Genomic DNA, 26317 nt, shown 5'->3' with positions numbered 1-26317 from the left:
TGAAAAACCAATTCCAAGGATCTCCTGGGGTCAAGGATAGTAACAGCTGACTTCTGGGGAGACATGAGTGGCATCTCTCACTAAATACCGCGACTCCAGCCTTCTTGAGGTTCTGCTTACTAAGGGACATTGCCAAAGAAGCATCTATTTCTATTCGACCTCATAAATTCCTTTTTCTCTGGCTGACTACTAAATTACACTTCTCTTTCTATGGTAGGAATTAGGAGTGGTACAAAAGCAAACCCAGCCGGTCATCACAAGGAGGCCTGACAGATCACGGCTCTGACCAGCACTGTCCACCCATGTCAGGGCAAGGGTATGTTTACAAGATGTGTTCCCCACGAGCTGGCTCCCAGGAATCCCAGGGACAGGGACACCTCGGCTGCCCCGCTAAGCGCTCAGGTGCCCCAGGCAATGCGGCCAAGCATGTCAAGCTCTCTCAGCTCTTTCCTCTTTCTTCACCTAAGCATTTCCTCCTAAACCTAGGGAAGGTGACAACTCCTGGATAGACACTCCCCTCCTCCACACCCAGCCCTGCGGCAGGCAGCAACAAGAAAGAGCTTCCAAACAAGTCTCCACTTTGACAAAGAGGTGGATTGAGGAAAAGCAAAGGTCTAGGAGGTGTCGCTGTTTCTCTGAGAGCCACCCTCCCAGGTCTGTTTCTTCAAGGCCGGGGTGCCAGGTTAAGATCCATCCCTGGCCCTTGCCCTAGGGAGAAGCTAAGGTATTTCTAATCCCCTCTCTTTGTTCCCTCAGTGTCTCTGTCAATGGCTGTGTCCCCTCCGTGGTTTTAGCTTTTGCCAGGGAGACCCAGCCCCTGGGCTCCAGGAACCCTGTCTCCTCCCTTCGCCCCTCTGGCCTACAGGCAGTAACAGCTTCCTGTGTCTCCTATTCTCCACCTTACCTCGCTGTTGCCAGTGTGGCCTCCCAGCTTCACCATCATCTTTGTGAGCAATGCCCTAGGTTAAATCCCAAGTTTAAATATTTATAGTAGTTCTAGTCTTCTGGGTTGGACCCCAACAGAGAAGAGCAAACTAGGTTGTCACAGAACTAAAATGTAGCAACCTGTTCCACTTGATGTCAAGAGGTTTCCAGAAGTTCCTTACTGGTCCTCTCCGTAGGACAAACTCTTCCTTTGCCCTTTAGCCTAGCAGAAGCCAAGTGTGGCAGTCTTGTAACAGAGCTTACCTGAGGAGCGCAGAAAGCCAAAGACCAGCCCCTTACTAAGAGTGATAACCTGGTCACCATCTTCCCATTCTGAGGACAACCTCAAGTGTCTGACCTGAGGGCAAGGCATTCTTTATATCTGGACTAATACTCCTCGCTGAGCAGGGTAAGGGAGAAAAGAAAAGGAAACACGACCCACAGGAAATCAAGAGTACAAGAGGCATGCAGCAGCTCTGGGAAGAAAAAATTTATGACTGGTTTCCAAAAGCTCTCCTCAGAAGAATGCTTTGCTCAAAACACAATCATAAATAGCTCCCCTCGGCTTTTCCAATAAACACAGGAGAAACATCACCATGAAAATAAACCATGTTCCATTCCAGACTGTATTAAAAGTATTAAAGAACATACTAGAATTTCATAAAACAAGTTGAGAGAAAAAAATGGTGATTTAAGTTTGTCTGCCAAGAAATTTTCCCTCTTCCTGGTTTCCCCCCATTTCCCTCTCCTCCAAAAAGTAAATATATTTCAAGATAAGTGTTATTTTTTAATTCCATCAGGTCCAATAAGAGCGTTCATTATTACGAAACAGCAACCTCTGGCACAAAAACTATACATGTAGATTAAGTTGTTTACTTAAAAACAAAAAAAACCCACGTTAGTTTACAACAGTGTTGTTTCTCACTATTGGGACACACTACTATTTTCAATTTCAACAAGACATCAGCATTATGATTTTTCACATACTCTGCACAATAGTGAAAGGATGGTCTGACCTCGAACTGAAGGCACAGAAAGCAGCTAAGGAAAGCAGAAAGAGGAACAGCATCATTACCTCCTTGTCATGCGCGATCAGCTGGGTCTTCACATGACCAGACACAAGATTCACTCGCCCCAACACCTGCCCTGTCTCCAGCCCCCAGATGGTACAAGTCGTATCAATGCTGGAGGTACCTGGAAACAACCAGTGCATGTCAGTGGCTGACAGGAGTGAGGCTTCCCTCCTTGTGTCTACTGTTCTGTGTAGCCCAGGAGGCGACATGCCATAGATACTTGCTAGCCAACAAGAGTCAAGTATTTAATCCCTACCCCAGGACCTTGGACTCTGCTGACTGGAGAGATAAGATATATACACATGGGAAGCTCAGCTCCATATGAGGAATTAATAACCACATTCCATATTTAGCCTCTTTCCCTCTGGCCCATTTTAGGCTGATGCATGGACCTCAGGCCCAGTGTTGTATCTGAGGAAATGTATCTTTGCTTCTTCAAATTGGAATACGCACCTCCTCGCTCCCTTACCTAACAGATAAGGATCCACCTCATTCCAGTCAAAGGAGGTTAGAGGAGCACAGAAATCTGAGTTCTTGTTATTGTTTAGCAAACATTCCAGCCGGGTTTCTGTTTCACCAACCTGAAGGAACAATAATTTTTAAAAACCAGCCAGTCTTATCTTCACAGAAAACCTTTAAAAGCTCCGATTAGACAATATATTACTAAACAGAAGACATAGGGGAAAACCATTTTTATCACAGAGTAATAAAAGCCAGAGGAACTCCCTGAATGCTACTTCTTTCCAAGCTTTCTCCTCTGCCCCGCTTTGTTTTTCCAAATGTTCACCCCTAGATTTTCCTAGAGGAGAGATCTTCTCACCTTGCCCGACCCAGAACCTCTGAATCCTGCCTGGCTGGGCACTACACCTCCAGGCTAGGAGAGATGCTGCGGCTGCTGGGCTCAGCTAAGAGAGGAGGTGAGGCTCCACAATCCACTCACATACTTCACTAGAATCAGTGGGCCGGTATTTTGTTTTTAATTCACTCAAAAATATCTCGGCTATATACAGAGTAAGAAGCCTCAAGCATCCCCACCTCCCACTCCACCCCCAGAAGGTTCTCTTCATTTCATCAGGTTAACCGAGCCTCCCAAGTTCCAGAGCCGACTGGCCTGACCACAGCAGGACTTCAAGGAATGTTGGCTAGATTTACCAGGGAATCTGGTGAGTCAAACGAGGTCATTCCAGATCCACTACCATTTGTTTCTCCTGGGCTACAATGACACTCACTGCCTCCAACCCCATTCAGTTCTGTGACTCCACACTGCTTAGTAACAGCCAACACAGAGAAAGCCCGTTGGTCTGGCTCCTAATTGAGCACCTGCTTACCCTCCACACACGGAGATAGTCACCACTTGTCGCCAGTAGGTCTGGATAGACGCCTTTTGTGTCGGGGATCCACATGAGCTTTGTAGTGGGGTACGGATGGTCAAAAGTGTTTCGGCAAATAAACTCCGAACTCTCTTCATCTAAACCAACAAGCTGAACCTGTAACACAACCAAATGGAGCCAGGTAAACATTTGTTTTTCTGGAGCAGTATCAAATACATCAGCTCCTTCCCCCTACCTCCCAACACACTGGCTAGTAACAAGCTTACACATAAGCATGTGTCAAAGGAGCATTCAAGAAACCAAACCACCGGGGCACCCGGGTGGCTCAGTTGGTTAAGTGTCCAACTCTGGATTTTGGCTCAGGTCATGATCTCAGTCAGGGTTGTGAGATCGAGCCCTGCATCAGGCTCTGCGTTGGACCTGGAGCCTGCTTAAGATTCTCTCCCTCTCCTTCTGCCCCTCCCTCCACCCTTCCCCCCACAAAGAACCCAAACCCACTGTAACTGGCAAAAAAAAGTGACTGCCATCAATGGCAAAGTTCCCTGGTTTCCAGCCACTTTTTCTTAGAATTGATTTGGACCAATATTAACTTCCATTCTTTTCTGTCAAACTCCATCGGGCTCAATGAGAAAAGCCACTCAGTATACAGTTGTTTATGAACCTCTACCAAATGGAAGATGGAATGGGGAATTTTTGGTAAAGATCCAAAATAAGTGGGTAAGCACCAACCACACAGCAGAAAAACAGAATTCCTTCTAGTGTTGCCTAACTTCAGGCTCAGATACCAGTATTTTCCTTTTTTTTTTTTTTTTAAACAATTTAGGTACAGTTGCATGCAATAAAACTCACTTTAAGTGTACAGTTCAGTGATTTAGAATGTATACATTTGCAAAGGTATACAGTTGGGAAACCTCTCATGATAATTAAGATATAGAACATTTCTATTACCCCAAAAAGTTCTCTTGGGCTCCTGTGCAGTTAATCCCTTACCCCTAGCCCCAAGCAACCACTGATCTGTACTTTTGGCTTTTCTGGAATACCATACAAATGGAATCATATGGTTATGAGTCTTGACTGGCTACTTTTAGCACAATGTTCCTGAGATTCATCCACATTACTGGGTGTATCAGTAGTGTCTCCTCTTTCATTGCTGAAAACATTGCATTATGTGGAAACACTATAATTTATGTCCATTTACCAGCTGATGAACTTTTAGGTTACTTCTAGTTTGGGACCATTATAAATATTGCTACGAATATTTATGCCTAAGTTTTTCTTGGACAAGCTTTCTTTTTTAAAGATTTTATTTATTTATCTGACAGAGAGAGAGAGAGAGAACAAGTAGGCAGAGAGACAGGCAGAGGGAGAGGGAGAAGCAGGCTCCCCGCTGAGCAGGGAGCCCGATGCGGGGCTCAATCCCAGGACCCTGGGATCATGACCTGAGCCGAAGGCAGCCGCTTAACCGGCTGAGCCACCCAGGTGCCCCTGGACAAGCTTTCATTTCTCTTGGGTAGACAACTAAGAGTAGAACTGCTGGGTCATGCTGTAAATGTAGGTTTAACTGGATTAAAAAACAAACGGCCAACTGTTCTCTAAAGTGGCTGTGTCCTTCTGCATTCCCACTAGCAATATAGAAGAGGTCCACACCCTCCACATCCTTGTCAGCACTTGGTATTGCCAGCTTAAAAAAAAAAAAAAAATCATTCTAACAGGTGTATAGCAATACTTTAATTTGCATTTCCCTACTAACTAATGATACTGTGTATCTTTTTTTTTTTAAAGATTTTTTATTTATTTGAGAGCGAGAATGAGAGAGAGAGAGAGAGCATGAGAGGGGGAGGGTCAGAGGGAGAAGCAGACTCCCTGCCGAGCAGGGAGCCCGATGTGGGACTCGATCCTGGGACTCCAGGATCATGACCTGAGCCGAAGGCAGTTGCCCAACCAACTGAGCCACCCAGGCACCCCACTGTGTATCTTTTCAGGTGCTTATTTGCTATCCCTATTTATTCTCCACTGAAGCCTGTTCAGGTATTTTGTCCTTTTTTAAAAAAAAAAAGACTTGGTTTTTTAGACTCAGAAAAATTGCGCAGAAAGTAGTGTTCCCATATACCTTCTGCCCCTACATGTGTACACCACCTCCACTAACAAAACACCTGCACCAAAGTGGTACATTTGTTCAACTGATGAGCCTACATTGACACATCATCACCCAAAGTCTACAGTTTACATTCGAGTTCGCCCTTTGTGTTGTATGATCAGAATCACACAGAATAGTTTCACTTCATTCTTTTTTTTTTTTTTAAGATTTTATTTGACAGAGCGAGACACAGTGAGAGAGGGAACACAAGCAGGGGGAGCAGGGGAGCAGGAGAGGGAGAAGCAGGCTTCCCAAGGAGCAGGGAGCCCAATGTGGGGCTCGATCCCAGGACCCTGGGACCATAACCTGAGCCGAAGCAGACGCTCAACAACTGAGCCACCCAGGCGCCCCATGTTTCACTTCATTCTTTACCAGATTGTTTTATTTATTGAGTTTTGAGAGTTCTTTGCATATTTTGGATACAAGCCCCCAGTTATGTGTTTTGCAACTATCTTTTCATAGTCTACAGCTGTTCTATCATTTTCTTTTGGTGATTTTTGAAGAACAGAGATTTTATTTTATTTTTAAAAGTTTTATTTATTTATCTCTACACCCAATGTAGGTCTTGAATTCACAACCCCAAGATGTAGAGTCACACATGCTCTACAGACTGAGAGAGCCAGGTGCCCCAAAAAACAGAAATAAATTTTGATGTCAGTTTATTGTTTCTTTTTTTAACTCATGGTTTTTGTGTCCTTGCTAGTAATTCTTTGCCCCACCCACAGGCCACAAATTTTTCTTATGTTTTCTTCTAAAAGTTTTATAGTTTTAGGCTTTACATTTAGGCCTATGATCCATTTCAAGTTAATTGCTTTATATGATGTGAAGTATGAATCAAGGTTCGCTTTTTTTTTTAAAAGATTTTATTTATTTATTTGAGAGAGAGAGCATGAGGGAGGGAGGGTCAGAGGGAGAAGCAGACTTCCCGCCAAGCAGGGAGCCTGATGTGGGACTCGATCCCGGGACTCCAGGATCATGACCTGAGCTGAAGGCAGTCGCTTAACCAACTGAGCCACCCAGGCGCCCAAGGTTCACTTTTTTAATATATGAATGTCTGACTGTCCCAGCATCATTTGATAAAAACTATCCTTTCTCCTTTGAATTACTTTGGCCGCTTTGTTGAAAATCAATTGACTGTGTATTTGTGCATCTACTTCTGGACTCTCTATTCTGTCCTATTGATCTATATGCCTATCCATTTACCAGCACTACATTGTCTTGATTATAGCAGTTTTCCAGTGAAGTCCTGAAATCAGATGGTGTGAGTTCTTCAACTTTGTTGTTCTTTTTCAGAATGATTTAGCTATTCCATATATTTGCTTTTCTGTGTAAATTTTAGAACCAGCTTGCTAAATTCTTTTTTTTTTTTTTAAGATTTTATTTATTTATTCATGAGAGACAGAGAGAGAGACAGAGGCAGAGGGAGAAGCAGGCTCCCCGCGGAGCAGGGAGCCCGATGCGGGACTTGATCCCGGGACCCTGGGATCATGATCTGAGCCGAAGGCAGACACTTAACCGACTGAGCCACCCAGGCATCCCCAGCTTGCTAAATTCTAAAAAAGCCTGCTAAGATTTGGCTTGGGATTGTGTTGCATCTATAAATCAGTTTGGAAAAACTGCTTTCTTAACAATAATGAGTTGTCTAGCCCATAAACAGCATATTTCTCATTTAGGCTTTAATTTCTCTCAGCAGTGTTTTAAAGTTTTCAATGTACCAGTCTTGCATTTTTTTCATTAACTTTATTCCTAAGTATTTTTTATCCTATTACAAATGAAATTGTTTTAAAAATTCCATTTCCAACTGCTTACTCCCACTACAATGGAATTGACTTGATCATTAATCTTGAATCCTGTATCTTTGGTTAATTAGTTATTAGTTTTAGTAGCTTTTTTGGTAGATTCCTAAGGATTTTTCTATGTATATTTATAAATCTTGCCATCCATGTCTGACTTTTAAAAACCTGATGACTAAATCTAAATATTCATTTTTATGGAACACCTACAGGCTTTCAAAAATAAAAAAAATATAATGTGTTAGGGGAGATGATGTATGAAGATGTAAAATGAGAAAAAACCCACTTTCCTAAAACACAGTAACACTGCCCTAAGACAGCAATAAAAGTGATACCACAGGTAATACATGATAAGCTGCTTATTTATAACACAGATAACTGGTAATAGTTTAGAGGAAAGAGCAATAACTCAAAGGGGGCAAGTGAGGAAAAGTAGAGATTGGATCTGAGCAGTCTTCAAAAGTGTGTGGAAAGGTTCTGGGGAGGCAAAGAACAAAGGGACTTCACCCCAGGCAGATGGGAGAGAAGGAACAAATCAATGTACTAAGGGGACAAACTAAATGACCCAAACTAAATGGCAGCAAGAAAACCTGTTTCAGAGACCATCTGAGAAAGCAGTGCAGATGGGGCTGGGAAGGTGTGCCTGGGGCAGGCTGCAGAGCCCCGAAGCAAACTGAGGACCTAGGTGGGCTTTCCCCTGTGAAGGTGTCTGAGAAGGGGCAGGAGGACTATGAGGCCTTGGAAGTAAGAGTATGAGGCGTGGTAATGCTGGGCAGGACTGTCTGCCGGGCAGGGGGCTCAGCCCAGGGACCCACAGGAAAACTGGAAAAGGTTAAGGGCCTATGGTGACAGGCAGTGAGAATGACAAGGGACAACCAGAGATGATCACAAGAGGGATTTTGACCGAATGAACAGTTCTTTGAGAATTTAAAATGCGGACCTTTGCAGAAAATAATACATAAAGAAGGAAGATTCTAGATGGAACAGGGAAAACTGGCATCAACTGTGGTGGGGGAGGGAGGAACAAACAGATGAGAGGTTAAATTTTGGGGCTCATTGGGCAAAACAAAGAATAAGCCTCTCATATAGATTTTGAGCCAGATATTTCATTCATGTACTTATTCAATGAATTGTAATGTGTGGCTACTAGGTGCCAGGCACTGTTCTAAGTGCTGGGGATACAGGAGCAAGCGCAAGAGACAGAATCTCCCTAACCACGCAGATAACACTGTGAGGTTAAACTAGAGAAAACACTACACTCCCTTTTAAAAGCTACCTTTCAAGTCATCAGAGATTTCACCCCAACCCTGAAATATCAGATCCCGGGGCGCCTGGGTGGCTCAGTCGTTAAGCGTCTGCCTTCGGCTCAGGTCATAGTCCCAGGGTCCTGGGATCGAGCCCCACACTGGGCTCCCTGCTCAGTGGGAAGCCTGCTACTCCCTGTCCCACTCCCCCTGCTTGTGTCCCCTCTCTCGCTGTGTCTCTGTCAAATAAATAAATAAATTCTTAAAAAAAAAAAAAAAAAAGAAGTATCAGATCCTGTGAGCATTTGCCACTTAGGATTCTCTTAACCAGACATTCAAGGCTCTTCACCACCTGGCCCTAGCCTATCTTACTTCCACTCTTATTTATCTAGTCACTGCTTCTCATCTTTTTCAGGTTCCTTTCCTTACACTGCCCTCTATGCTTGTAAAACCCTCCTACCTCCTTTCCAACAACCTAAATCCCACCCAATTTTAATACAGCACAGTGGCATTAGGAAGCCAGGGCCCCTTACTTACCACTTGCTAGCTGTAGGACCTTGGACATGTTACTTAACCTTGCTAAACTGGTTTTCCAATCTGTAAAGTGAAGACGTTCACAGTACCTACCTCAGAGTTCTTTGCAACACTCTCTGTATATAAACACCTTTTGTATGTAAATTGCTTAGGCTAATGTATACTCGTACTCAGAGTGTTGAGCTTTTAATATTACTACTATGCCTCACCTCCTTCATAAACCATCTGTAGTCTTCCTGGTACAGGGATCTTTCTGTACTGATCTGTACCATCCATTTGATGACCAACCCCTAACTACCAAATGAAAGTACTTACATTACTGTCTTCTGCTATTTCACTTAGCAAATGCCTTAAAAACAGGCCCTGTCTTACTTCTGCTTGTACTGTAGACAGCAGTGGTCTCCAAATCTGGGCATCAAATTTACCTGGAGTGCTCTACACATTCCTGGGGCACCCAGCTCTAGCCCAAGATTCTTTATTTATTTAAATAAACATATAATGTATTATTTGTTTCAGGGGCACAGGTCTGTGATTCATCAGTCTTACACAATTCACAGCGCTCACCATAGCACATACCCTCCCCAATGTCCATCACCCAGCCACTCCATCCCTCCCACTCCCCTCCACTCCAGCAACCCTCAGTTTGTTTCCTGAGATTAAGAGTCTCTTATGGTTTGTCTCCCTCTCTGGTTTCGTCTTGTTTCATTTTTCCCTCCCTTCCTCTATGATCCTCTGTCTTGTTTCTCAAATTCCACATCAGTGAGATCATATGATAGATGTTTCTCTGATCAACTTATTTCACTTAGCATAATACCCTCTAGTTCCATCCACATCGTTGCAAATGGCAAGATTTCATTTTTTTTTTTTTTTATCTAGCCCAAGATTCTGATTCAACAAGTGTCAAGTAGGGCCCAGGAATCTATATTCTTTTTTTAACATTTTATTTATTTATTTGACAGAGAGACAGAGCATAAGTAGGCAGAGAGGAAGGCAGAGGGAGAGGGAGAAGCAGGCTCTCCGCTGAGCAGGGAGCCCGATGCGGGGCTCGATCCCAGGACCCGGGGATCATGACCTGAGCCGAAGGCAGATGCTTAATGACTGAGCCACCCAGGCACCCCTCCTCTGTGCATATGCATATGTATGTGGTGGGGTGTTTTAAAAAACATAGAGAAGCTTGGACCACAAAGTGTATTCTGTAACTTGCTCTTAACAACTTATCTTGAAAGGTCTTCTCAGGTTTACCTCATTCTTCTATAGCAGGCCATGTTAAGCACACCATAATTTATTAACCATTCACAATTACTGTGGTTATAACCCATTGTTTTGCTATTATAAACAATACTGTGTACACATGTGCAAATGCTTTATTGAACAGATTGCTAGATGTGCAATTGTTGCATCACATTTTAAATGTTAGTACCACAGAAACTACGAGATAATGTATGTTGTTTTAAGCTTAAAAAAAAGTTAATGGATTTGATCCAACAGCCTTCGAAAGGCTGCTTCCATTTACATTTTCTTGAACAGTGTATGAGGGCCAATTTCTCCATAACTTTCAAAACAGAAAAAATAATCTTTTACATTTTTGCTAATCTGATGGATAAAAATGCTATTTCACCATTTTACTCTTGAAGCTGAGCATATTTGTTTATTATTTCTACTTCTGATTAACAGTAACAAGTTAATTATGTGTGTGCTTATGCTAGTTCAAGTACAAGCACCGGGCTTACTGCTGTACATCACTACCTCTAACCCTCTCAAAATCTTCATGACCCAGGTACTATTCTTCTTGCCACTTTTCTAAGATACTGAATAAAAGAGACAGTAAGTATCCTGCCCACAATCACGAAGCTGCCTTTTAAAGATTTTATTTCTTTATTTGAGAGACAGAGAAAGAGAGCGTGTGTGCCTGCTGGGGGAGGGACAGAGGGAGAGGGAGAGAGAATTTCAAGCAGATTCCAAGCTGAGCGCAGAGCCCCACTCGGGGATCAATCTCAGGACCCTGAGACCACAACCTGACCGAAATCAAGAGTAGGACACCCAACCGACTGAGCCACCCAGGTGCCTCCTGAAGCTGCCTTTTAAATATAGGTAATCCTATCCCACAGCCAAGCTTCAGTTTATTTTACTGAGTTGAGTCTATCTTTTTCTTATTGATTTATAGGAACTCTTATAGATGGTTACTGTGCCTTTGATAAATTTGCCCATAAAACTCTGAGGTGGTGCCTTTTTGTGAGTAGATCTTTGACTACATTTTCAGTTCTTCAAAAAATCCTTAGGAATTTAATTATTCAGATTTTCTACTGAAATTTGGCACTTTGTTTCGCCTTAAAACTATGCTTTAACTAGGCTTTTGACCATAGTCTTAAAAAACTGTTAGTAGCACTCTCGATCTTTATACCTCATCTCCTACTCCTTATGTCCGCCTATGCCCGTAGAAAAGGGTATTTCTAGGGCACCTGGGTGGTTCAGTCAGTTAAGCGTCTGCCTTCTGCTCAGGTCCTGGGATCAAGCCCTACATCGGGCTCCCTCCTTCCCTGCTCAGTGGGGAGTCTGCTTCTCCCTTTCCGTCTGCCACTCCCCCTGCTTGTGCTCTCTCTCTCTTGCTCTCCCTCTCTCAAATAATCTTTAAAAAAAAAAAAAAAAAGGAAAGGAAAGGGAGTTTCTGTCCCTGTCCCCCATGGGAAGAAATACTGAGGGTGAAGAGCTCTGCACTTGCATCCCCACTGTTAACTAGTTCCAACTGCTAAACTGACCAAAGCCCTGAGCCAAGCACATGGACATGTCTCATTAGGGGCCTGACTGCTCTGTTAGGCAGGCACAACTGCACTCTCGCTCTTTCCCATCCTGCTCCTACATGGAGAAGCAAACCAGCCTACTCATTATGGGTCTGACCATCCTTTGCTCCAGCTTCTCTTCACCTTCAGCTGAATAGGTGAGGTCAGGTTGGGTCTGCCCATAAATTAGATGTGGAAAAGCAGAAAGTCTCACTCAGGATTTAAGGCTAATCTGCATTTCTCCAGCTTAATTTACCAGGGAGTAGCATCACATTGGAGGTGCTTGTTCAGTCGTTAGTAGAGTGGGGCTAGATTTCTCCTTTGGCTATTATTATTACTAGTATATAACTTCCTTGATAAGAAGCTCCCAAGGGGAAAGGGGGTGATTGATAGAATTTAAACACCAAAATTCTACCCTAAACCCCTTACCATTATATCTATTACTTTCTTGCTCAGACTTGAGAACAAGTCTTACAACTTGTAAGTTCTAACTAAACGATCTTTCTTTTTTATTTTTAAAATCTTTCAATTGGGTTTATTTTATTCTTTAAATGAACTTTTAGGGGCGCCTGGGTGGCTCAGTCGTTAAGCGTCTGTCTTCAGCTCAGGTCATGATCCCAGGGTCCTGGAATTGAGCCCCGCATCGGGCTCCCTACTCCGCGGGAAGCCTGCTTCTCCCACTCCCGGTCACCCTGCTTGTGTTCCCTCTCTCGCTGTGTCTCTGTCAAGTTAATAAATAAAATCTTTTTTAAAAAAAATAAATAAACGAACTTTTATAGATTGTAAAAGAATTATAAAATGTATGACCATTGTATAAAACCAAAGTATAGGTATACAAAAAAAGTGATTAACTTCTCCCCCAACCCCTCCCCAATATATTACAATTATTTAGTGTATGTTGCTTCTTTATGCTCATATATATACACAAGTGCAGGGTTTTCCCTCAACTTTTAGAAAAATGGAATACTATATCCAATGCTATGAATCTTTTCATTAATTTAACAAAATAAGGACATCCCTCAGGTCAATAAATAGATCCAACTCATTCTTTAATTGATGCATATTTCATAGAATATATGTACCATATTATGTGGCTCAGCAACTCCCCTAATAATGTACACTGTTTCCCTTTTTTGCCACTACTTACATGGGCCTTGTACATATGTGCTTATGTACTGCTATCTTTATTTCTGGAGGCCAATCCCAAGAATGAGACTTCTGTATTAAAGGGTATGTACATTTTATTTTAATGCAGCAATACTTGCTTTATTTAATTAATTAATTTTTTTTAAATTTATTTTTTAAGTAGGCTCTATGCCCAAGCCCAATGTGGAACTTGAACTCATGACCCTGAGATCAAGAGTCACATGCTCTACCAACTGAGCCAGCCAGGCACACCAAGGTATGTGCAATTTTAAATGCTGATTTACTCTCCAAATAGGCTGTAGCAATTCACACTCCTACCAGCATATGTAAGTGTTCATTTCCTCATACCATCAACAACACTAGAAGCAGTCAACTTAATTTTTATAAATTTGAAAGGAAAAAAAAATCACAAGATCAATTCTCATTTTCCTTAACTACCTGTGAGGTTGAGCATCTTTTCCATTTATTGAGCACTCACACTCACTACTATGAACTGGATATTTATACTTTGTCCGTTTTTCTTTTTTTTTTTTAAGATTTTATTTATTTATTTGACAGAGAGAAAGAGAGTAAGCGCACAAGTAAGCAGAGGGAGAAGGAGAAGCAGGTTCCCCTTTAGGCAGAGAGCCTGATGTGGGGCTTGATCCCAGGACCCTGGGATCATGACCTGAGCCAAAGGCAGACACTTAACCAACTGAGCCACCCAGGTGTCCCATTCTGTCCATTTTTCTATCACACTAAGTAAATTAACCTGTCATGTTTTGAAAATATATCCCCTGGCCTATCATTTGTCTTTTGACTTTGTCCACAGCATTATTTGTATTTATTTGTATGTAGTTTTATTTGTATGTAGTATAATCTGTCAATCTTTTCCTTATTTGACTTTGGATTCGATGACTGGTTTTAAGACTGCCTTCTCCTCTGCTCACCCCCACTGCCTCAGTACAAATTTCCTAGTCAATTTTCTTCTATTATTGCTTGTAGGACTTAACATTTAAATATTTTATCTAGAATTGATTTTCATATATAAAGTGAATTTGCAGGCTCTAAATTCTTCTGCCAGATGGACAGCCAATTATGCCATACAATTTATTATTATTTTTTCCTAGTGAATTAAGGTTCTATCTTACCACAGACTACATTCCTATATACACTTAGATCTGCTTTGGAACATTCTATGTGGTTCCACCAATCTCTTTGGCTATAACTATACCAATTCCAATATATTTATTCTATTCTGGTAGGGCAATTGTTTCCCTCTGTTTTTCAACACATTCTTTTTCTTCATAATTTTTTTTGACATTTGTATATATTTATTTTTAAGGCTCTGGCGACAAACAATATTCCAATTCTGGCCCTGCCTTTACCACCTATATCACTTTGGGCAAGTCATTTATCATATTTGGGCCTCAGTTTTCTCACCCACCCTTAAGTTTTGATATGTAGTAATTTTTCCTAATCAACTGACTTCCCTTAACTTAAAAAATTTGTTTTCTTAATACATGGTCCATTTTTATAAACTGAGTTATCTTTTTAAAAAGTGCATTATTTTTACAACATAAATCTTATGTATTCTTAAGCATATTCTCAGGTATTTATAGTGGCACAATCTATAATAATTGCACATTTGTAGACATTGCTCCATTACCTGCTGTCATCAAATGTGGTATGCCTAATTTCTCCTCTTCAAGAGGAATCAACAATTTTGCCTGGCTGCCCAAGAGTCTTTCTTCACCCTTAAAACTGAGAAACTTTCCTAGAAAAGTTTTCAGTGTCAATTGTTTTGTATCCATTTTTCTTGAAAGATGGTTTAAACTCATTACTTCAAACCTTTATTTCCATAAAGTCTTTAATTACATATTTGAGCTTTTGTGTTTTCTGCATCTACTGCAGTCAATTGTTTATTTCCATTTCACTTGCTCAACCTGTCTTTCTTATCCTTCACTAGGTTTTCAGCAGTTTGTATTTGTTTTTATTCTCTTTCCAATGTGGCTTTTAATTCTGTGATAACTTTTGTTTTCTTTTCCACTATTTTCCTCAGCTTTACCTGCTGATGCTCCATTTTCTCCTGTCACTGTGCCTTATTTTACCTGATCTTCTGTATCTCTGCTTGGAGTTCTTTACTTTCTTAAGTTCTTTGAATTTATGGTGGCAGGACTGGCCATTAATTTTCATCTGAGGTTAAAAAACATTTTTCTAGTGTGGGTACTTTACCTGCCACTTGTTTCCCATAATTTCCTCTTTTTTATAGTATCTTTCTACAGCTGTTGTGCTGGTTCTTTTTGACTGAGGCATGTGCTTCTTACATGCTCTGAAGGAAGCCCCTATGGGAGAAGCCAGGGCCGTGTTCCAAGTTAACAGAAACACACGAAGCTTTTGCATTTCCCCAGCCAATCGGGATGATAAACTGTCAAGCTGCTCACAATTCACCCTCTCTTCCAACCCGCCTTATCTGCTGCATCTCGAGAAGATGGCACGTCTGTGTGTCTCCCTGTACAGCTCAGCTCCCCTCTTACCCCAGGTGTCCAATGGAGAAGCGCCTGCTACCGGTCTGTGCACCCTCCTCTCCCTGTCCCAAACAAAGGACAGTTGATTTTGCCTGCAAAATCCAATTCTGGAGAACCGTTTGAGCTCGAAATCTAAAGCCAAAGATCTCCTTTCTTAGCATCTTCCTATACCCACGCAATCTTCATTATCCTTCTGTCCTTCCTCACTTAGTATTGGGAACATAAGGAAAAATGACCTAACTTTAAACATCTTAATTGTCAACATTTATGTTACCCTTGTCCCTTTTTCTCCATGTCTTCCCTGTCCTATCAAACTTTTATCTCCCACTTCCCCTGCCTTTGTGCAACTATTGCTTCACAAATGCTTTACCCCAACATGTGAAAAAAATGCCCCTAAGGGGCGCCTGGATGGCTCAGTCGTTAAGCATCTGCCTTCAGCTCAGGTCATGATCCTGGGGTCCTAGGAGTGAGCCCCGCATCAGGCTCACTGATGAGCAGGGAGCCTACTTATCCCTCTCCCTCTGCATGCCGCTCCCCTTGCTTGTACACTCTCTCTAATTTAAAAAAAAAAAAAAACTTAAAAAAAAAAGTCCCTAAAAAGAAAAGGCTGTAAACATCATTTTTACTTATTTTAAAACTGTGGATATTACAATGTCAGGGGTCTCCTAAGATGTATATATGCAGGGCGCCTGGGTGGTGCAGTCAGTTGAGCATCCAACTTTGGTTTCGGCTCAGGTTGTGGTCTCAGTCATGGGATGATAGAGCCCAGCATTGGGCTCCACACTCGGTGTGGAGTCTGTTTGAGATTTTCTCTCTCCCTATGCCCCTGCCCCCGCCGCCCCCACACGTGCTCTTTCTCTCTCAAATAAATAAATCTTTAAAGAAGCATATATGCAATATAAAATATTTATGAAGACATCACCACATCTTCACTTTCTTTTTCTTTTTTTTTTTTTTTTAAAGATTTTATTTATTTATTCATGAGAGACAGAGAGAAAGAGAGAGGCAGAGGCAGAGGGAGAAGTAGAGTCCCTGCAGAGCAGGGAGCCCGATGCGGGACTCGATCCCAGGACGCTGAGATCATGACCTGAGCCGAAGGCAGACGCTTAACCGACTGAGCCACCCAGGCATCCCACATCTTCACTTTCAAATGCTTTCATGAATAACAACATAAGTTACCATTCACATTACACACATCTTACATTTTAAAAAAATTTAAAAGGTACCATGTCTATCTTGTTATGAGACACTCCTTGAGGAAGGAACCTGTGTATTCCACTTTTATTACACACAGTGCTAGTACCAGAACATTAAGGTGAATGTGTGTGCGTATATATGTAATTCTTTTATTTTTTTTAAGTAGGCTCCACACCCAGCATGGAGCCCAATGCAGGGCTAGATCTCAAAACCCTCAGACCAAGACCTGAGCTGATGGGGCGCCTGGGTGGCTCAGTTGGTTAAGCGGCTGTCTTCGGCTCAAGTCATGTTCCCAGGGTCCTGGGATCAAGTCCCACATCGGGCTCCCTGCTCAGCAGGGAGTCTGCTTCTCCCTCTCCCGCTGCCCCTGCTTGTACACTCGCTCGCGCTCTCTCTCTCTCTCAAATAAATAAATAAATGAATAAAATCTTTAAAAAACAAAAAGACCTAAGCTGCTATCAAGAGTCAGATGCTCAACCAAATGAGCCACCCAGGCACCCCTGTATATATGTAATTTTTTTTAAAGCCCCCAAGTTATGCAAATCAACAATACCACTCCAGTCAGTGGAACATTTTCTATGATTGTTAATATAACCAAAATTAGCTAAGCAAAATCCTGAGAGAATAAACTTAATCTTTTCCATTTGTCCTCCCTTCAAGCCTGTTCCTGACTGATTATTGTTGATCAATGTCTGCAGAGAAGTCCTGCCTTGTCAAACTTTGAGATGAATTCTGGCATAGTACTCCTTCAGCTCCAGGCTCAGAGGCTAACCAATCAGCTCTGGCATCTTGGCCTCAGGCAAGCCAGACTACCTATGGAACAGAGATTCATTCCTTGTTCAAATCACAGCATCTCCAGTAAGTCTGTATGAACCAGGTTAGGACAAAAAGGAATAAAGCAGCAGCACTTTTATCCAGTGGTCCCATGGAGGAATTAGTCCTCTCACTGTCTAGAAAAAAGAAAGGAGGAAGTTAAAACCAGAAGAGTTTTATATTTTAAATTCCCCTGCACAGTCTTGCGAGGGGAGGGACTGGTGGAGCACTGCAAAATTCTAAGTGTCTACCACAAACCCTTAGGCCTACTAAAACACTTAAGAGTCTTTTTTGTTGCCAATTTCACATCTGCTAACAAAGGCTACAGAAGGTTACTAAGTATCATCATTGTGCCCAAAATACGTAAGTATGTGTCCAATACATCATATCTGGTGAATTAAATGAAGAGATTCCTGAAGAGCTGCCACAAATACTAAGAAGTGAAAATTTATATGCCAGTCAAAATCATTATGTGCCAAATAGATAAAATAACTGCTTTAAAATCTCAGAGGCATCAACACAGGCTGAGAAGGCAAGCATTCGTCCCATGTATATTTCAGGTACAAGGTGGTCTTACTACCAGTATTCTTCAAAAAGCATCAGGTATACTATACCTATATTTCTCTCCTCAGAACCTTAAAATGTTTTCTAGATGCTAAATCTTAAAGCACGATGGTCAGTTAGATAAATATTAGGGCAAGATAAATCCCTATGACTGCCAATTCTATTCAAAACCAACTCTGAAACATGCAACTAAGTGAAACAGAAGCCTAGGAACTGCTACTCATCTTTCGCCCTAAAACAGGGCAAATACCACCTGTAAACTCAGATGTATCAGCGTTCTTGTATCAGGTACTGTATCTAAGTCAGGTAGAACAAGAAAAAATGGGCTTTAACTAGTACATTATGGTACTTGGAGTCTGACTACAAGAAGCTTCTAAACCACAAAAATGGGTGTAGTTGAAAGGAATCAAGGGAATTTTTTCCTCTGGGTCTTTAAAAGGCAGAGGAATGAACATAATGACATTCTGAGGTAGCTTTCTGGCCTGGGGTCCTGATTCCTCTCTTGAAAATATAAATCACATTTATATTAACACCTAATAATTCTCCTTGATTATATTTCAATTATACAGATATAGTAAAGATGATGATTAAATAATAATAGCAACATTTCTAAATTGCTTACCATGTATGTCCCAGGCAGAGTTCCTAAACCCATTACATATACATTAACTCATTTAATCTTATTACCTTCATTTTACAGATGAGGAAACTGAGGCACAGGTGTTAACTTGCCCAAGGCCACACAAACTGAGATCTCAACACAAAGTACCTCAAAGGGGCTATATGGTAATAGAGCTTTTTGCATGGGATGGAAGAGAAGAATCAATGTTCAGTGCATGTAGATGCAAAAAAAAAGATAAGATTTCTGCTTCTGGTCAGCAGATGTCAAGGTAATCCCAGGGTAATGTTCTTAGAGTGCCATCTGTACCACCTGTTTCTGAATCCGCCGAGTGTCTGTTAACTTCAGGGGGAGAGCCCAGGAATGTGCAAACCCCTCAGGGGAGTCTCAGACACACACTAAGATTTAGGGAACCACCACTCCAACACCAATGCTGCTGTACGCCCCAGCAGAAACCACAAGAGGAGATGAAACACAATACTGATTATGGGACTTCTCACTCCAGGTGTAGTTGATAGAATCCAGTTCTTTACTCTGAAACAACTCCCAAATGTATTCAGATGATGGAACACTTGAAAGTCAAGTTGTTCTTGAAATGCAAATAAATTTAAATCTACTGAACTACAAATACAAATGATTTTACTACAGGAAAAACATGATTACATTACTACAAAAAATTTAGAAATTATAATCATGTATTCTTATGTCGGTGTCTCCAGAGTAAAAAAGATGAACATTTCTGGACTTTTTCACCCATGTTAAAAGCTGCATCCCTTTATTTTGCCCTCTGCTGGCAATCATTATCAACAGCAAGCAGGAAACAAAGATCCGAAAATTCCAATAACTTTTAAATTCCTCTAAACTGTGAAGTCTGGCACCTCCTTGGTAAAAGTCTTCTCCAAAACTGAGCCTAAAAGGCACTGTGTTAAAGTGGTATTTACTGCTCACCAGCCCCCAGGCACAGATTCTTTTCATCAGGGTTTCTTAACTTGAGGTCCATGAGCTTGAATTGGAAAATCACATTCATATTTTCACTAACCTCTGACTGAAATTTAGCATTTCCTTTTATTACGAAGGGAGGCAGCTACTCACAGCCATGTCAATATCTGACTTTGTCACTGACAGAAATCAGATTTTTATCATATCACATTACTATAATTAAACATCTTGAAATGCTATTTACCCTCATCACTACTTTAAAATTATAGCCATAGGGCGCCTGGGTGGCTCAGTCGGTTAAGCGACTGCCTTCGGCTCAGGTCATGATCCTGGAGTCCCGGGATCGAGTCCCGCATCGGGCTCCCTGCTCGGCAGGGAGTCTGCTTCTCCCTCTGACCCTCCTCCCTCTCATGCTCTCTGTCTCTCATTCTCTCTCTCTCAAATAAATAAATAAAATCTTTAAAAAATAAAAAAAATAAAATTATAGTCATAATTACACTGGATGGTGTAATTTAATGAATTAATTTAAAAGTACAAGGGTGCCTGGGTGGTTCAGTCAATTAAGTGTCCGACTCTTGGTTCTGGCTTAGGTCATGATCTCAGGATCATGAGCTCGAGCCCCATGATGGGCTCTGCGCTCAGCAGGGAGTCTGCTTGAGATTCTCTCGCTCCCTCTGCCCCTCACCCACCCTCTAAAAAAAGTACATATTACTATAGCTCCACTTTTTTAAAAAATGTTTTTGATAACTGTAATTCAATATAATTGATTTCCTTCATATTCCTATGTTTTTTATGCATTTGAAAATGTAATTATGAAAAGAGGTCTACTGGCTTCAGATTGCCAAAGGTGTCCACGGCATGCGTACACACATACACACGTACACACACACACACACACACGTGTTAAGAACCCTGACCTGGACAGATTGGTGCACAAAAATAGTTTTAAGGGCGCCTGGGTGGCTCAGTTGGTTAAGCAACTGCCTTTGGCTCAGGTCATGATCCTGGAGTCCCGGGATCGAGTCCTGCATCGGGCTCCCTGCTCATTGGAGAGCCTGCTTCTGCCTCTCTCTCTGCCTGCCTCTCTGCCTACTTGTGCTTTCTCTCTGTGTGTCAAATAAATAAATAAAATCTTAAAAAAAAAAAAATAGTTTTAAGATACTCTGTCATCTGCATCATGCAAGTGAGTTAAGATAGAAGTAACTGCTTATGGTGTGATTACTGGGATTATTAGTTTATATTTCACTACCAAAACCCACGCTTCCTGTGTGCCTGGCACCCACACTTCCTGTGTGCCTGGAACAAAGGAGTTCCATCAGGTTGCTAAATGAAAGGACAAACTTTGGGGTAGAGTTCCTATAAATGAGGTTTGACCCTAGTTACTTCACTGATTTCACCAGCAGCCTATCTGTGGCTCAGTTCCTCCTTTCTTAGAAATGGGGCTGCTACTGCTTACCCAAATTGACTCTGAAAGACCTTGCAAGAAGAAAGGGGCCATCGATTTGTGTAAAAAATCTCAAGCCCTTTGAAAGATATATTTACTTTTTTAAAACATATATTCTTAAGTAATAGTTATAGTAGTCTCAATTTTACTAACACAGACCCAGTTTCCACATCAGGACCTTGAATTCCATTCCATTCTGCTGTCCACCATGGGGTGTAAGGAAGAGCGAGCCATTACAGAAAATGAAACTATGTCTCACTCAGGATTCTCTGCTTTCTGTGGACAGTGGGTGGACTTTAATATCAGTGTGTAGCCCCAGGGATTTGTGTGTAAATTGTGTGTGTTATGTCTGGGCAATGAGAGTCTGTCGCTTTCATCAATTGGCTCAGTCAGTTAAGCATCTGCCTTCCACTCAGGTCATGATCCCTGAATCCTGGGGGAATCCTGGGATGGAGCCCTGCTCAACGGGGAGTCTGCCTGTCCCTTTCCCTCCCCCGTCCTAACTCATGTGCTTAAGCTCGCTCTACTCTCTCTCAAATAAATAAATAAATAAAATCTTTAAAAAAGGGGGGGGAGGGTTCCAGAAAAGTTGAGACCTAGACTCTAAATACTTCTGGAAAACTGTAAACAAACTCACAATGTACAAATGTTTTTTGACAGGACCTTTATGTGTAAAAAAGAACTCTTTTCCTACAACAAACTGTGGGTGAGAGAATAAAATTAACCTGTGCAACACCTTATAGCTAGTCAGTGGACTAGACAGAACCAAACTCCACCCGGCTTTCCCCCCTGCACCATGCCTATCACTGTCCACACAGTTTCATTCTTCTTAAGTCATGGTGTTCGTGGTGTCTCAAGCAGGAGTATAAGACTTTAAACACCACTAGCCAAGGCCCTCAGTTGCTCTGATCACTCTCACAGTGTTTAATACAGTAAGTGGAAGAGATTAAGGAATAAAGGAAAGAAAATTCTTCCCACTGACATATTCAACAACTTTCAAAAATAAATTCATGCTGCAATGTCAGCTTAAAAGCTTCCTCCCGGGGCGCCTGGGTGGCTCAGTCGTTAAGCGTCTGCCTTCAGCTCGGGTCATGATCCCAGGGTCCTGGGATCGAGCCCTGCATCCGGCTCCCTACTCCGCGGGAAGCCTGCTTCTCCCTCTCCCACTCCCCCTGCTCGTGTTCCCTCTCTCGCTGTGTCTCTCTCTGTCAAATAAATAAACAAAATCTTTAAAAAAAAAAAAAAAAGCTTCCTCCTACTGCCTGTGCTTCTATGAAAGATCCTCAAGTTGTCAATGTCCAGAAAGACTTACTACTCAAGGTTACACTTCTGTATCACCATGAAATAAGCCAAGAAAAGATAAGGAAAGTGTCATCCTTCTCTATTCAGAAAACAGTGGCAGGATCACGGTCACAGACCAAAATTTCCAAAAACAGATCACTTTTAAGAGGACAGATATGAGGCAGCAATAGCAGTGACACTCCTGGCAGACGGGCTGGGGGATCCATGAATGGTACCTGGGGGTGGGAGCAGGAGGCGGGGAAGCCCGCACAGTAAAGAGCCCTAACAGAAATCTAGTGTAGCCAAGAGTGTGTATGACCACCAACTGAGGCACCAGCATCTTTCTTCACAGCCATCCCTCTCTCCTCCCCTATCCGCCCCCCAATTGAAGCAATGCGGCGCGAAGGGAGAGGAGTGGAGTGATAAATGGCGTAGCTTTTGGGTGTAAAGTCGAGTTTGAGTGCCATCCCCCCCCCCCGAAATAGCTGTCTGACTCGGTCAAGTCACAACATGGTGCCTCAGTTTCCCCAAGAGTAAAATGGGGGTAATTACGCTTCTGATTACCCAGGAATGCTGCCAGGATTAAATGAGATAACGAGTGCGAAAGCTTCTGCACAGGGCCAGACACAGAGGAACCGCTCCGGGGGCGCTAAGGCAAGTCCGCAGCAGGGTCCTGGGGTCTGGGCTCCGGCCCGGAAAGGGTGCTCCCGGGGCCCGCTCCCCGCCAGCTGGGTTCCGAGCCCCTGCCCGGCCCACCTTGTTGTTGTACTCCTCCACGAAGCTGCCCAGCGCCAAGCGAAAGCGCTTGTCGGGCCGCACGCTCCAGTTCATGGCGTAGACGGTCCAAGGCGCTTCATACTTGTAGATCTCCTTCCGTTTGCCGTGCAGGGACATGGTGGCGGCGGCGGGGCCGCAGTGCGGGCCGGGACGACAGCAAGCTGCTGCGGGCCAGGCGCGAGTCAGGCGGGGAGCCGGGCCTGAGACTGAGGGGTCCGAAGGGAGGCGGGGCGGGGGCGGGCAGGGATGGCCTAGCCCGGAAGCGGGGCCGCGGCGACAGACAACGACTGCCGGGCCCGACCCCCAGTTTCAAACCTGCTTCGGCTCGGACAACAGCCACCTTCCGTTTGAAGCCCCGCCCCGCCCTCTCGAAACGGAAGCCACGCGACCCCCGTAGCGGCGCCGGCCGTTGGCTGCCTGACACGTCCTTTCGAAAGGTTCCTTCTCCTCATTGGCTAGTGCATCCGTAGCTTCTGAAACCCTTCGCTATTGGCGTAAGTGTTTGTCATTCCAATGACTTGCCCGGCCCAATTTCAGGGGGCAGGCGCTTTCTCAGCTCCAAAGGTGATTGGCTGAGAAAGATGTCAGTCAGGGAGATAACGGCGCACTGCGGGTGAATGGGGGCGTGGGTGGCCTAGAGGCTAGTTATCTAGCTGCGGCGGGGCAGGCCTCCGAGTTCTAGGCCAATTCTCCGAGAGTTGAAACCCCCTGGGTGACCTGCTCTGACTTCCTCTCTGCAGCTGCCATTGCGAGCGGTTTCTCCACGCTGTCCAGTGGAAATTTACATTCTGCCTGACCCAAGGGCCCGCGGCCTGGCAGCCTGGCCCCAGCCAAACGGGAATCACCTTAATTTCCTTCTGGTGCCCACAGCCCTGTATACCGGGGAGCTGTTGTCCCAGTCCCCCCAAGGGCAGGAGGCGCACACGCCTTTGCAGACCGACCCACCTTTAGTCAGGCCTTCCCGCGCTTTCCTGGACATTCTAGAAACGCTCGGAATTTCAGGGTTGGTTTTCAGTTAAGTCCGCGGCCCTGCTTGCTTGGCCCTAAGTTTTTGTCGGTTCCCGTTCATTCCATCCCTTTCCCCGAAGCGGAGCCCAAGGCAACAGCTAATCAAGCCCTAAACAGATCTGTGTCCTCAGTTTGAAATGGAGAAGGGTCTGAATCTAGGTAACATCTCTTTATAATTTAAATGGTTTCCTATGATTTGCTTTCAACGCAATTAAAGGAGACTCTTAAGGAACTGCTAGATGGTATCATTAAATATCCTTTTAAATATCGTGGATTGTTGAACAACTCAGAAAGAATTATGTGACTGCTGTATGTAACAAACCCCTTAGTGTTCCATCTGCTTACTTATTTGAACAAATTTTCTCTGCTTAAGTTTTTTAAAAAAGGAAAGAAAAATAGGTATAAAAGTGTTGCTGAACCTTGTCTCACTCTAATAAAAAAGTGATATTCATCCACACACATGAGCTAATGAGAGGAAAATACCCTCCTTTATATATGCATTTCCAGTAAAATTTTAATTTCTATAAAAATTTGAAATATATTTGGGTTCCTGGCTGGCTCAGTTGTAGAGCATCCATCTATTGATGTTGGGGTCATTGAGTTCAAGCCCCACGTTGGGTGTAGAGATTAAATTTTTTAAAAAACTTTAAAAAGTAATTTAAAAAAATTTGAAATATATCTCTGTTGTTTTGAACAACTCTGTACTAATGAGTATAATCCTTAAAGCCTTGGTAAGGTTACAAAAATTTAATTTTAAAATTCATATGTATATATTTGCTGCAAACAGTTATGATCAAGTTACTGATAATAGACCTTAAATCTGGAAATAAACTACATGTAGCATAAACTGTGGTGGAATGGAATGGAATTATGAGAAGAGAAAAAGGAATAATGTTAAAGAAGGGCTTATTCTCATGTTTTTATTTTTATTTTTTTTAAGAGTTTATTCATTTGAGAGAGAGAGAGCATGAGCAGGGGGAGGGGCAGAGGGAGAGGGAGAAACAGATTACAGGCTGAGCAGGAAGCCCAACATGGGGCTGGATCCCAGGACCCTGAGACCATGACCTGAGCCCAAGGCAGCCACTAATCAACTGAGCCACCCAGGCGCCCCTATTCATGTGCTTTTAAAATGAATAGAAGATGCGGTGTGTATGTGTATATATGTACATATATATACATATATGTATATATATATATAATGTAATATTACTCGGCCATCAAAAAGGATGAAATCTTACTATTTACAACAATGTGGATGTAACTGGAGGGTATTATGGTAAGCGAAATAAGTCAGTCAGAGAAAGACAATTATCATTTGGTTTCACTCATATGTGGAATTTAAGAAATAAAACAGAAGATCATAGGGGAAGGGAGGGAAAAGTGAAATAAGATGAAATCAGAGAGGGAGACAAACCATAAGAGACTCTTAACTATAGGAAACAAACTGAGGGGTGCTGGAGGGGAGGAGGGTGGGGGGATGGGGTAACTGGGTGGTGGGCATTAAGAAGGACATGTGATGTAATGAGCACTGGGTGTTATATGAGCTGATGAATCACTGAACTCTATCTCTGAAACTAATGATACACTGTATGTTAACTAATTGAATTTAAATAAAGTAAGTTTTAAAAAAAGAGAAAAAGAGGCAGCAGCTCTTTCTGCCCCCAGATCCTGTCCCCATGCTTTAATAAACCACCATTGTGGGCGCCTGGGTGGCTCAGTTGGTTGAGCGACTGCCTTCGGCTCAGGTCATGATCCTGGAGTCCCAGGATCGAGTCCCGCATCGGGCTCCCTGCTCGGCGGGGAGTCTGCTTCTCCCTCTGACCCTCCTCCCTCTCATGCTCTCTGTCTCTCATTCTCTCTCTCTCAAATAAATAAATAAATTCTTTAAAAAAAATTAAAAAAAAATAAAAAAAAATAAACCACCATTGTGCACTAAAAACAAAACAAAAACAAAAAGAAAGAAAGAAAATGAAGATGTGAAGGGTGCTTGGCTGTCTCAGTAGACATGTCACTCTTGATCTTAGGTTATGAGTTCAAACCCCACATTGAGCATGGATCCTACTTTAAAAAAAAAAAAAGAATGATGTTGGCTCTTTTTTTTTTTTTTAAAGATTTTATTTATTTATTTGACAGAGAGAGAGAGAGAGAGGGAACACAAGCAGGGGGAGTGGGAGAGGGAGAAGCAGGCTTCCCACTGAGCAGGGAGCCT

At 42.7% G+C, this 26317-nt stretch overlaps 1 protein-coding gene across 2 annotated transcripts in view; it reads right to left on the bottom strand.

The window, feature by feature from the left end:
* Nucleotides 1-23434, bottom strand: part of DCAF7 (DDB1 and CUL4 associated factor 7) — a 33129-nt gene extending 9695 nt beyond the window's left edge. For both annotated transcript variants that reach the window (XR_006793223.3, XM_045888687.3), the window contains exons 1-4: nucleotides 23080-23434; nucleotides 3326-3484; nucleotides 2467-2578; nucleotides 2000-2118 (exon numbers count right to left, since the gene is read on the bottom strand). Coding sequence is in view for 1 of the 2 variants with exons in the window: in XM_045888687.3 (XP_045744643.1) it covers nucleotides 2000-2118; nucleotides 2467-2578; nucleotides 3326-3484; nucleotides 23080-23217 (528 nt within the window). In the remaining variant the exon portion in view is untranslated. The remainder of the gene's footprint in view (nucleotides 1-1999; nucleotides 2119-2466; nucleotides 2579-3325; nucleotides 3485-23079) is intronic.
* Nucleotides 23435-26317: the final 2883 nt, after the last annotated feature.

The sequence above is a fragment of the Mirounga angustirostris genome, unplaced genomic scaffold, assembly GCF_029215605.1.
Source record: "Mirounga angustirostris isolate CCGP_5_RB_7025 unplaced genomic scaffold, mMirAng1.0.hap1 SCAF_17, whole genome shotgun sequence".
Taxonomy (NCBI): domain Eukaryota; kingdom Metazoa; phylum Chordata; class Mammalia; order Carnivora; family Phocidae; genus Mirounga; species Mirounga angustirostris.
This window is presented reverse-complemented; position numbering and strand designations above follow the sequence as displayed.